At 40.2% G+C, this 13,819-nt stretch overlaps 1 protein-coding gene across 4 annotated transcripts in view; it reads right to left on the reverse strand.

The window, feature by feature from the left end:
- Window positions 1-11,675, reverse strand: part of furina (furin (paired basic amino acid cleaving enzyme) a) — an 83,156-nt gene extending 71,481 nt beyond the window's left edge. The window contains exons 1-2 of one of the 4 annotated variants that reach the window (XM_086286401.1): window positions 11,458-11,675; window positions 3,694-4,011 (exon numbers count right to left, since the gene is read on the reverse strand). In XM_086286401.1, the coding sequence (XP_086142527.1) occupies window positions 3,694-3,897 (204 nt within the window). In that variant the 5' untranslated portion in view covers window positions 3,898-4,011; window positions 11,458-11,675. Of the gene's footprint in view, window positions 1-3,693; window positions 4,012-4,308; window positions 4,328-7,204; window positions 7,275-10,838; window positions 11,018-11,457 lie in introns of those variants that run through there. The other 3 variants (XM_086286416.1, XM_086286409.1, XM_086286423.1) reach the window with 3 other exon arrangements.
- Between the last annotated feature and the right edge of the window lie 2,144 nt (window positions 11,676-13,819).

Here is a 13,819-nt window from a genome sequence, read left to right on the forward strand (position 1 = left end):
AGCATCATTATCTGAAATAACCCAATGTTATAGGTTGTGCATCCTGAAAATTGAACAGGATATGAAGTAACCCATATGTGAAAAAACAGGATAATCTTACACAACCACAATGGCGCTCTGGGTTCAGCATCTTGCCCAAAGAGATGTCAGCATGTGACCTAAATGAGTGTGGTTTGACTCACTAACCTTCTGATTAGCAGAAGTTCCTGTGAACCACGTTATCCCCAGCTTTTAATGTGAAGGATTTTTTTTGGTCCCAATTTTCACCCATATCGCCTAATTTACAGGATCAGGATGGGACACGCAGTGATAACTATATCTAATGATGGATGTTGGACTGATGGGTAATTTTAACCTATAAACTGCAATTAATGCAGACACCTTCATGAGAACATGCTCTCGTGTCACATAAAAATTGTGGGTTGGTTAAGGGAGAGGTTGTATGGATGCCATAGAGCGAGCAGCATGAGTGAAGGCGAAATAAAAACAACCATCATCAGCGCTATAAAACCTGCCCAGCTGCAGTCTTTGATCCTCCCCTCCAGCTCCCCTGCTTAATTTGAACACCTGCACACACCGAGCCACACGCACAGCCCCGCTGCTCACACACGCCACGCCTGGCCACACATCGCTCACACAGCAAATCTCACTTCCCATCAGCTGTAGGCAGAAGCGGCAAACAGATTTGTTTGTTTTCTCTCTGAAGGAATGGCTTCATTTTAATCAATGAGCAGTGATGTTATGCCGTCGGGGCAGCGCAGAGCATGAGCGCGTCTTTATTTTAGTTATCACTTATGGTTATAGCTAACCTTTCAAAGATCATTAGCAAAATGCCAAGGACTGAACAGATGTGGGCGTTTCATGTCATTTACTCTTAAGGTTTCATATGCAACTGGATGTCTCCTGAAGCCTGTGCCTAAAACGGTCAATTCAATTAGAGCTACAATGAGGGATCATTTTCACCAACAACTATTCTACTGATTTAATAAAAGACATCTGTGAAAACATCTCATCGGTTTTATAAATCTATAAATGTCTTTGTCTCTGTGTGTCAAACAGCTCAAAATACCCAAAAGACATTTGAACCACAGACTTCTAGAACAAAAAGCATTTCCACCCATTCCCTTAAAACCAAAACACAGTTCTGGCAATGCGTTCACTGCTTCAATGGTGGAATTCCTTAGCAGCATAAGATGGCTGCCATAGTTCTTCCTGCAGAACATGTGCGAGGTCAGGGCTGATGCCTTTTTAAGCAGGATAGTGGATCTAATGTTGGGCTGTATTTACTCACCTATTCTCAAAAACACCAAACATATATACCATGTTGTGGAACAAAAGAGGGGGGGGGGGGGGTTAATAAGAGGGATAACTGATTTAAGTGAAAACCTGGAACATCTGTTTTTCATTCAGTTCATGTTTCAGACTTCAGAGACCTCAAGGCTTTACTCAGCATCTTTCCAGCTAACTTTATTAAGCCTGCTTTGTTAGATAGACCCACGCTCTGCCTTTTTTCCTGTCTAGATGCTGCGTCAAGACTACCTCATCAATCTAGCTCTGGTCAGACAAAACGGTCCATTTTCCTTCCATAAAACATCATAAAATCTTTTAAGTTGCTGAGACAGGCCGAACCATGCAGAACCTCATCTCCAGGGTGCAGTTTTGTAACTACATGGGTGTAATTGCTTTGTCTGGGTTTCTTGTTATTCACAGGCAATACATAGTTAAAGGATTAAATGTGTAGGATTACTCACTAGTCTTCATGCTGTGATTCAGAGCGAGAATAACATTCCTAGTCACGGCCAGTAATACCATATGGTGCAGTGCGGAATATTGTTCCCTGAAAACGAGGTGAGGCTACACGGACTGAAACATCTGCTTGTTCCTCAATCATTTTCTAAACCAGTCAAAATTAACATTTTTAAAAAATTGTATATTTATAAAAACAAAAGTAATACAAATGCACACTGGCATTTAAAAAGGAGACAAATGGGTCACTACCTACGAGCTTACCTCAGTCCCAACTCTGTCAGTTCGTTAGTGTTTTTAAAATCACGTGAAACTTTATTAAAATTTACGCGACATTGCAAAAAAAAAAGTATTATTTACATGTATAATTTGAATTGATTTGAGTTAACAACTTAACAATTTCCCAGCCTAATTAAATATTGTTTAAATAATGTTTATTTTACAAATATATCCACTAGTTTTCACTTTCTTGGGGTGAAATAATAGATCCAACGTAACACAGCTCTGTCACATATACTTAAAGTTACTTGTTATGATTGTTTCATACAGAACAAAACAACTTTGAAGCTTGAAAAATCCATTTCCCCGAGACATGTTGGCCACATTTCCTTTCCGAGAAGAAATAAAAATAATAAAAACTTTATAGGGACTCATTACTATTCCATACAGACGTATAAAACAATTTAAAAGGAGGTTATTTATTTATTTAGATACTTTTCACAAGCTGCAGTATTACATCTGTGGTTTTATTTCATACATGGGTACTGGCTCTATGTTGACTTTAAAGCTTATTACCCTAGCGTGACACCTGTTGAGCCATTTTCCCCTCCTATTGGGTTAGCTGTTAATCACCGATACATGACAACAATTCAGCTTTTGAACAGTAGTCAAGACAAAGAAAACACTCCTTCATGCTGAAAGACTAAATTAACCTTTCCCCTCTTTTTTTCTTTTGCAAGGGGAGGGTGTGATGGAGTTAAAGGATAACTTTGTTAATTGGCTTCCATCGAGTCCAAACAGGAAGTCATTAAAAAGTGCCTGAAGATTACAGGAAATAATTATCTGTAAGTTGCTGGCCATATCTTCTGAGTTTGAAAACTATGAGCATTGTAAAATCTTCATTTTATATATCAGTACCAAGTTTAGGAATATGCACAAAAATCTGCTCATTATTCAGTGTTTTCACCTTTGTCTTGTTTACTTAGATTCTTTAATATCGTCATCAATAAAAACTATAGACGTTATGAGGCGTTTCCTGCTTTAGGGGAGGTTTGTATGTTTGTATACTGCAGTTTTAGCCTACAGTCCCAACTAGCTCACTACCTAGCTCTAAGAAAACTAAAACCAGTTTTTTAAGACTATTTAAAAATCAGATTTCTTGGAAGAAATTCATGCTTCTTGTAGAACCCATCTCATAACAATGATCATGTAAAAAAACGCACTGGCAGGACAGGTAATACATAATGCTTCCATCACACCATAACAATACAGTCACACAATGGGCCAAAGAACAGAAAACCAGTTTTAACTGGAAACATCAACAATGTGAAGAAATCAGAGTGCTTGTCTTCCGATGACGAAGTTTGCTCTCAGACTGCTGAGCCAACAGCAAGCCAGAAAACAATGGCTTTAAAAATAATCACTAAAATCATCAAGAAACTCTCAGAAATGATTTCATAAATGTTTAGAGAATATAATAACAGAATTTACCAAATCAGAAATTAGACATAACAAGGGCACACTGTGCTCATAGCTGCAAGCCCACCTTCTTTCTTCAGGAATTAGATAAGCCCTATATTTAGATAATCAAATTGAGGTTTGTTTAAATTTCATATGAACTGTTTATAACCCCTAATCAAGAGTACTTCAGGTTTTTGACACTCCGATATGAAAACAATGCAACAGCAAATGCAGGAAAAGAAAAAGAAAATGCAGCTTATTACTTACGTGTCCATAGTTGATGAATCCATGTTTGCTAGCAATTTGATCAGCCTCCTCCTGACCTCCAGGTACGTGGACAGCCCATGTGTTGGTGTAGACCTTCTGACCCTGTACCGGTCCACAAACCAGCAACACCAACAGAGGCACAAGCAGCAACTCCAGCAGCCTGAACCTGCGGCCTACGGAGGGAGATGGATGGCCAGTAGCCATGGGTTCCCCTAGTGCAGCACAGTCACTGAGCACAGCGCCTCTCCAACAGGCCGGGGCTGCTCACAGTACATGCAGGTGCACGGAGCGTCAGAGAAAAGGAAAGTCACAAATCACCTGAAAAGAAAAGGCAAAAAATAACAAAAGGTACAGTATTAAAACAAGATACCGTAAGGTTTTAAACTAACAAAAGATTTAAAGATTTAAAATCAAATTTCCACAGAACACAAGAACAAACACACGCAAGGGAAAGAGGGGAAAGTAAACAGTTTAATTTTAACCTTATCGCCTTCCTTTATTTGGTGGATTAAGGAACATAAAGGGGAACAAGAAAGAGATAGGCTTGGTGTGGAAGTTTACAGATTTTAAATTACACTGTAAAGTGACTGCAGAGGTGTTGCAAAGAAAACTGACCACATTAAATATGTTAATCTGTTTTGTTCATCCACCCCAACAGGAGTTCTGACCACGCACGTTGCAGCCCAGCTAAACACAGCCATTTGATAATCCCACAGGAAGAGCCGGACGCCCAGCCCCAAAATGATGTTGCGGTCAGACACGCAGCAGCAAATTGTGGTGTTCACGCTCTCCTGGGAGGATACAGTAGATGCAGTTTACAAAAAAAAAAAAAAAAAAAAAAAAATGCTGAGGTATACCGAGTTGGCAGCAGAGGTGGAGAAATGTGGTTGGAAAGCTAGACTACGCCCCAGATGCTGGGGGAATCTCAGCAGAGGCAGTTTTGGTATGAGGTGCAGGATCAGCTTGAGGGACGAGTTTGAATGCCTGAAGGTAGCAGCAGCAGCCACCGAATGGCTGAGGCCAAGGACAGAACATCAAGTGTTAGAGGAGAAAGAAAAAAAGTTTCCGATTTGAGTGATGCCATTTCTTTGTAAAATGCTAACTGATGTGTTATCAGCCACTCATTGGAAAACATCTAACACAATCTTATGAATGAGACAAAGCAATTTATCTTATCAAGCCACAGCAGCCAGTGCGAGCCGAGAGATCTCAGCTTGCGGTGATTGTTTGCTGATACAATTTTGCGTCTGAGCTGTTGTTTAGAGTCAAGGTCAGCTGTGGCTGTTGAGACCATTATCCAAAGTGCTAACTCTGTTGTAATCTTAAGCTCACTATGCTGCACTAAAAGTGCTTCCATTCGGCCTTTTCATCGCATCTGTTCTACTGTGGGATGGAGCTTTCCATCCTTTCACGGGTGTTACAGCCTCTGTGTTAGCCATTCGACAAATTAAAAGACTTGAAATTATCTCGCACTCCGAATGAACAAACAAGCGCTTTGAGATTTCCCTGAGCAGTTTGTTGTGAGGCACGCATGATGTGTTAAGAGGTGGAAGGAAAATTTAGCTGTGAACTTAGGAGTCACTTTTAGTGCATAGTGTTACCAAAGACAGATTAATATCCCACCAATCCATTCATCACAACAACAGCACACAAAACAAACATCTTTACTATATGAATATTACATATATTTACATTATCTTTGAGGTGCAGTAGGAAGCAATCTAAGTAGGAATGTTTCATCCCTGTCCTGTACCCTGTCCTTTTTCCTCCAATTCTTCCCAGGAAGACACTGCAGCATTCCCAAGCCAGGCAAGAGACAACATAATTTCTCCAGCAAGTTCTGGGTCTGCCCTGGAGGTCTTGTTTCAGCTGGATATGTCAAAAATATCTCACTTGGGAGACATCCAAGGCACATGTTCAAATCAGCTCAAGTGGCCCGACACTGGTTGTCAACTTCTCTTAGAATTCCAGGATTTTACACCAGAAAACCCCATTAATCAACAGATACGTGACCAAACTTTGTGTATCACTTAGAACTTGATACATGAGCCATCAAAAACAGCCTGATACTTCCGTCCATGCCTTAAGATAAGGGAAGACATCAGGATCCAGATTAGTTTGTTACATTTTCTTCATTAGAACATCAAGACAATGTCTTCTGGGTTTCTGATTTAACTCCTTCCAAAATTCCTGGAACAATGACCTGCATCCACACCACGGTTTAATCACTTGTAATTCGGGAAACCTTTTAGTAACACTGTGAGTAAGCCTGAGAAAACTAACCAACAAACAAACAAAATCAAATCGATTATGACCTCCTTGGTGGAAGTAAATAAACACTTTGAATGAGTATCTACTGATTATTTTGTTGTTATCAAAAGCTGATACTCTGCTGAACACTCAACACAGTTCAAGGCTGCTTCCCAGGAACCTCTGCACTGTCAAATGTCAAAACACCTCTAACACCTTTGTCCTAAATGTGCAACTTTCAGTGTGATTTTTTTTGTTAGGTTTATATCAACCATGATGTAAAAAAATGAAATAAAAATATGTGGTAGATCTCCATCACTTCAGTATTAAAGTTTCTAGAACAATGGTGGCTGTACCATTTCTCCACTGGTAGAGCTTATTGCTCAGAAACACAGAGGAAGTCTCCTGGCATAACCTCCTCTTCTGCATACGTGTCAAAACATCTTTATCTTTTGTTGCCAGATGCTATACACTGTAACAAAATGTCTTTGGTAACTTTATTGCCTAACACAATACCAGATTAACACAGAGTATGCCAACTCACTTGAATTAACAACATCTACCTTTTAAAAGCTCCTTGTTATCTGGAATAAATAATGCACATGTAGAACTGACAGGCTGCATGAGGTGAGGACTTAAAAGTGTACATCAGACATCAGAGTCCAGACATTTACTCAGCCCTTTACTAGGTCTGACTTTGTTCAGTGTGTTGTGAAGCTACAGGTCACATCATTAGCAAAAAGCAAGCAAACAGGTCAGCCCGGCTCTGGCTGACATGTCAAGCTGCTAATCTATGTCAGGACGTTTCAAGAGTAGATTTTCATTGCATAAATCCCTTCACATCAGAAACAACTATAAATAAAAAGGGACATGTATAAGAAAGCGAGCAGAACAAATCAGGTGTCAGAAATACATCTCAAAAACACCCAAATCCCTCCATCGCCTGTTAATTCCCTCTCTCTGTTCAGATAAGCCTGTTTTACAAACACAGAAATATCTAGCTAAATTAAAAAATTAATCCAAACGCGCCATATTAATTACACGTTTACCTTTTCATTGCCCACTCAATTTGTACTGAAATAGACACACAAGAGTTTGCTCCTGTGTGGATTTTACATCCTTCTGAAAAGCTCAAAGGTTACAAGCTACTTAAACAAATATTTGCATAAGTATTAAAATTAGGTTAAAATGATCTGATTTTTCTAATTAAAAGGAGTCAAGCACTCAAAGTATTACAGACTAATATGACAGCATAACTCACTTAACTTTGTCTTCTTTCCTGTAATGCAGTAAGTATCAGCGAGTGGCAGATCCCTGTGCTCTGTTTGGTTTTACACGCACCTTCTTTAAAGCACTTTTGCCTGTGACCTCACCTCAGTGCTCAACCACTCAGTTTCTCCAACGTCAGCTTGGAAAACCCACATACCGTGGCCCAACAACCACTCAACTACTTTACAGTCTGCGAGAGACAAAGACGAAGCCGACCGCTGGGCTGCGAGGTCTTTAGCGTTACCACGGTAAATGATACCATATGTCAGACTGCGATAACACAGGTTATTACAGAAAAAACCTGCACCATATTATAATTAGCCAAGTATCATTAAACTCAAAGGATAATACCGCCCTCATTACCGATCTCATCAGGACAATTTAGAAAGGAAAACAGTTTACACCTCATCGGTTTATTGTTTACATTTTAATGAGATAAAAATGAACTCAAATGCATTTAGCCCATATGACCCTTTGAGAAATTCAAATATCTGGCAATTAGGATTCTCTCTCACATTGTGACATACACAAAAATCAATATTTCTCCGTTGGTGACTCAAAGAGCCTCCAGAGGGTTCTGAAGATAATAATCTGTGTGTGTAGCAGAGTGATGAAATGACAATAACGATACTGATAAGTTGAATCATGAAAATGCTACGAACAACATAATAAAAATTTAATTAGCGCTCTCTGCTAAATATTGCAAGAGATTAGCGGAGAAGTGAAGTGCTCAAGCCAAAAATATTCTCCAGTGTGAAACGGAGAACCCCAGTGCACCACAGCAAGCGTTCGCATCCAGGATACTACAAACCGTCAACTTCTACTTCTTTAAACTGTCTACAAGCACAAGTCAGCAGTTCTTGGACGTCTACGGTAAACCACAGTTTCTAAATGTGTAGATAGAATCCTCAGGGACAATCTGGTAATTCCAATCAATTGACATGTTGTGATGCCACACGTTTACATTGCCTAGTATGCCCAACAACAACCCCAGACATTTTTTCTTTCATACATAAGCAAGAGCACTGTTCTAGCCAAAAGTGCAAATAAACTTGTTTAACCGCTTGTGGCAAAAAACACACCAGTGAGTACAACCAGGATATAAAGGCATGCATAGAGGAGATACGAGCACCTGGTGGCGTGCAACCCAGTCACAAACAAATGACTGAGCCAAACACTCGCCTGGATGGAAATGACTGCTAAAAATAAAAGCGTTACTTAATTTCCAGGTAAAACATTACGTAGCCTACTTTTATGCTTTCATTTGACTTTTAATGTGTCACTGTTGTTGTACTATAATGCTCCTACTGCTGGTGGCACCCTGTGACAACAGATGCACATTTCGAATTAGGCAGTCTGTCATCGGAAACTACCCTTCATTTTGTTCCCACTAATAAATGCTGTTGCCTGCAAGCTGCAACCACCAATAACACTTTCACTGTTTTTCATACATCTTTATAAATACCGTTATTGAAAATTTTATTTAAATATCATGTTGGAATTTTGAGGCTATATCACCCACCCCTAGTATCATTAGCAGTATTTGGCAATTTCAAAATCTGACGTTCCAGTATGTCAGACAACATTTTTCCCTCCTTTCAGAAACACAAAGAAACAGATTTTCTTAACATTTGATATGCATTTAATTGTTTACAGCTCTGCTAAGATCAGTTGGTTGTTGCGTTCCAAACCCATGTTGTCAACAGGAAGTTGCAGAGTACCCTCTGGTTTAAAAAAATAAAATACTATCACAATATGCATTCTCAACATCTCGAACATGGTTGAAAGTTTCTCACGCGTTTACTTTTTAAAAACATTTTGATTAATCAGCTGTTCTAAATGGTGATGAGCAAAAACCAATCAGCTTTACCATGATCGTTTTTCTAAAATGCATTTATCAATAACCTCTTAATAGGTTATCCCACCCCTGTTAGAGACAGAGGTAGGATTATTCCCCTCTCCCTAAGAGTAACCTTTTAAAAGAAGCCCACTGAACCAGCAGAATATTCGTATTTCTATCCTTCCATGTGCTGAGGAAAGCCTCTGGATGACACACAGGTTTCACTGCTGAATAAAGCAGGAAAACAGAATTCATGGCATTTTGAGAAGTGTAACTGCAGTGTTAACTTCTTCCTGTCACAGATTTTCACTAAAGAACTCAAGATGAAGCCTGCTTTTGAAATAGATACCTGTATTATTGAAGAGAACAAAAAGATAAAGGAGAAGAGCTTTGGGACCACTACTGGTTCACATGTGCTTTTAAAAAAAAAAAAAAAAAAAAAAAAAAAAAAAACACACCCCACCGCTGTGCATCTTTATAGAACAAGCCCTGTGTTAAACCCAAACCTGGCACAGCTGCAAGTATAAAACCCTTTCATTCAACATGCCAGGAGTACAATGAGAAACATCCAAGCTGAACCTCTCCTGTTATTGTTTATGCTCTTGAATGCAGGTTTCTAATAGCAGGGGTGGCTTTTTATTCATCCCCAGGGTGCATGTTCTCACCATTTTCCCATTTTTTGCGTATCCCACCTTCTTAGACACACAACTATAACCAAACACATCATCAGTGCAGTGTTCCCAGTTCTAAAAACAAAACAAAACCTTCATTGTCCACAGAATATCATGTGCTTTGCTATCATTTTTTAGGAGTGAGCTATAATTTTTATTATTAAACCTATTTGGGGGTTACTGGAAGACTGATTATCACTCTGCCCTATTAGTGCTTGCAAGCAACACAAAAAAAAAAAAAAAAAAAAAAAAAACTTGCTCATCTGCACCCCCCAACATGCGTTTTGTTCCAGTGTTGTCATCTAACTACTTCTCCAGACTTCCTGCTGCAATTTCAGCATTAATGTATCATATAAACACCTCTGTAATATTTTTTTTCTGACCCCGAGAGCTCTTTCTACATTTTAATTTTTCTTAAAAGAGCCAAGTGCACAGATGAATTCCGTTAAAAATCTGACATAAGGAAAAGCTTGCTCAGATCTATAAAGCATCAAATGCTTGCATTCAAAACAACATGCATTGTGTTTTTGTAATGTGGTACATGTCACTGCATGCAAGGAGCTTTACAGCTTGTTTTTATGTTTATCCATAACGATGAGCAGCTCTATATTGCCACAGCAGAGAGGTAAAATTATCAGTAGGTGTAACAATAATGGGGAAAACACAGAGGCACAACAAAAGCAGGTCAGCTCCCACGATCAGTGCAGCATATAGTGTGACACTTAATATTCAATGTTCAGTCACATTTCATAAACCCCAAACGAGATTTTCAGGGAAAGCTAATCCAGATTATGTCTTAAACTGTACAAGACTTGCATGTAAAGCAGGCCAGACAGCGAGGTAAATACAACAGCATTTAAACTACTCACATTTGCCAAAATAACAGCAATAGCTGATCAAGACATTACTCAAAGCAAACTGTATGTCTCAGTCTCCATATGCATTGGATATACAAGAGTTCCTATAAACTGCATGTGGCAACAACAAGTACTTAGCCTTCAGAAGACGGTAGCAGAGATTAACTGCAGTACAGATCAAGAAGGAGGAAAAAACTTCTTTCTCGGGCCTTAAATGCCAAGAAAAAAAGGGGGGGGGAGAAACGCTTTGATGTTTACCAGCTAAAGTTGAGAGGTTTTCGTGTGTCAGCTGACGGCGGAGTTTGCGGTCGCTTAAACGCAACTCACAGGTTAAGTCCGTGACAACAACACGCTGTCATAATTTGGCTCGGAGCAAGAGGTTTGAGCTGATCCGATGAGGACTCCTGCGCTTGACAAATATGTCTGAAACTGTAACCGCGCCGCGATTAACGCAAACTTGACGCCGCGGTAGGCTGGGCTGTTCCGTCTCACAGGTGCCTCCCCTTTTTTTCCCCCCCCTCTCTCATCCGCCCCTGCCGAGCATTTCCTCACATTTTACTCCTCACAGCACGGGTCACGAACGCCACGATTTTTTTTTCTCCTCCACTCCGCAGGAACAACCACAGAAACCGGACGCGGCGCAGTCGACGTCAGCTCGGCATGTGTGTGTATGTATAGGCGAGAGGTCTCCCCCCTTTTCAAGCAGACACCCACAAACTGACAGGATAACAAAAAGAAAACATCAACACGTCGTCCGGTTCTGCCCTGTGTCACGGACCCGGTGGTCCTGACACCGAGGGCTCGGTAAACTTGGCAGCCCAAACAAGTAACGACACAAGCTAAAGCAGACAGGAAACTTACCGACGGCTCAACTTACCAGCTGCCGTTTACATCCTGCTCCACACGGCTTATTGGTGCCTCACACCGCGGTGTTAGAACCGACGACGACGCGACGAAACCGCAAAAAAACTGATAACAGCGAACTGCTGGTTATAAATAGTCATGATAACCCTCCGGTGTGTGGCTGAGTGGTCCGTACAAGCCCCAGGAAATACGTCACGGCCGTGAATGTAGCGGAGACGTTAGAGGAAAACTACCGAGCTGCGGCGCTGCTACAGCCCCACCTGCCGGCCACAGGCGGCGTCGCACCCTCATGCCGACACAGAGGCTGTGTCCGGCAGTTGCCAAACACGCTATTGATTCCTAGAGGGGTCATTTATTATAGTGAAAAACACGCAGTGGAGGCCAATCTGTTACGTGTGCGTGACTGTATGCCAATAAAGCTTACTGTAGTTGAGAAAACTGCTGTTGGGCCTATTAATTTACCAGCTTCCTTAACCTTTAAATGGTTGGTAAAAAAAAAAAAAAACATATTTTATGTCACGGTGCAGATTATGACCTTTTGGCATATGTGGAAAACAACCTATATGTTATCTGAAACAGGTTCACTGCGTTTTAAAAAGCACATTTGCAGCATCTGGTCCAAGCCTGATGGCTATAATTTCCTTTGTTACAGTTTTCTCCACACAAACTCTAATTGTTTGTTTGTTTGTTTGTTTGTTTGTTTGTTTGTTTGTTTGTTTGTTTGTTTGTTTGTTTGTTTGTTTGTTTTATCTCATGATGCTTCCACTCCCAGAGCCTGGTCCTGTCCAAGGTCTTTTCCTTTTGAAAGGGAGTTTTTCCTTGCCACTTTCACAGGGGCTATCTCATACGGAGTTGTTGGATTATTGGGTTTTTCTCCTGATTACCTTCCAGTGTAAAGGACTTTGATTCTGTTTAAATTCTTCACAATCAATCCCTTTGATGTATACCAGTATAGTAAATTTACATTTACACAGAATCTCAAAGCACACCTGGGTTTGCCTCAAAGCATGCAGGTGACTGGCTTAGACCAAGGAGGACCCCTATCGCCTCACCGTAGGAGGGTCTCCGTGTACCCCAGCTTTCCCCACAGTGCAAAGACATGCATGTTGGGTTAACTGGTGATTCTAAATTGGCTGTAGGTGTGAATGTGAGTGTGTTGTCTGTCTCTGTGGGTCAGCCTTGGGACAGACTGGCGACTTGGCTAGGGAGTACCCCGCCTCTCTTTCCATGATAGCTGGGGTAGGCTCCAACCTAACCCTGAACCAGATAAGTGGAAGTAAATGAATGGATGGAAAACTCATATGTTAATAATACTGACTAGTCCCTGCTTTTCTGTGTCAGATTTAACCCAACTCTAATTAGATGCATGCACCATGTGGGCTGCCCCTGAAGCCAGCGCCTGGTTCCCTTCCATATGGGGACAAACTCAGCACCAGGGTTGCATGTCATTAATTCATCTCTCTCACTACATTTTCTGTCAACTGTCTAATGGAGCATTTTAATAAATTAACACACTACCTCAAAAATAATGGAAAAAAATTAACATAATATCAAGAAAAATTATTAACTATTTTTCAGATTATACAGGACCCAGTTTATTAAACAACCTCCAGCATAAAGCAGGATTTTAAACCTACTCCAGGTCCCGATGGGCAGGCCCATTTCTTAAACCAGAAACCAAATGATAAGCAGTGAACTTGGGGCTCTAGGTTCAGTTTCTCACTTGCCTCTTTCTATCAGCATCCTTCAATAATTTAGTGAGGCCACCTGCAACAGTCTATGGAGCAAACACTTCAAATGCTATTGCATTCATCAAATGTTAAACTGTTGCATAGTTTAAACTATTCAACGGTGCCTCTGCTCAAACCTGTTTCCTTGACTACCCATTTTCCATGAGTGCTTATTCAGCTCACTGGGGGCCTGTCACAGCTGACTCAGGGCAAAAAGAGGGGTAAAACCCAGAGAGATCATCATGTCATCACAGGCAACACAGACACTCACACTTCACATTCACACCCACTCCTAAAAGTTAACACACTGAAGTGAATATTCAGACAATTTGCAGTTTTAGACTTTAAAGTCTCAAATCATGACAGCTAAAAGGTTGTAGCAATGGCTAACTGAGGCTACATCTTTTAATTACTGACTTACTGAAAGTGATCAGTTCAGTAATACAATAAAAAAACAGAAATGTTCATTTTTATCCCTTATCTCTTTTTAACTTATTTATTTTTATTGATAAGTTAAAACAATAACATATTCTGCAGATTTTAGAGTATTTGTTTGTTTGTTTGTTTTTTGTTGTTTGTTTAGAGAAATGAAAGAAATTGAGTTTGTCTTGCAAAGCTTATACAAGATTCATAAATGACGTGATT

Source organism: Aulonocara sp. 'chitande type north' Nkhata Bay, linkage group LG1, assembly GCF_057382095.1.
Source record: "Aulonocara sp. 'chitande type north' Nkhata Bay isolate Kocher_YH1m ecotype deep benthic linkage group LG1, A_spYH_male_GT1.1, whole genome shotgun sequence".
NCBI lineage: Eukaryota > Metazoa > Chordata > Actinopteri > Cichliformes > Cichlidae > Aulonocara > Aulonocara sp. 'chitande type north' Nkhata Bay.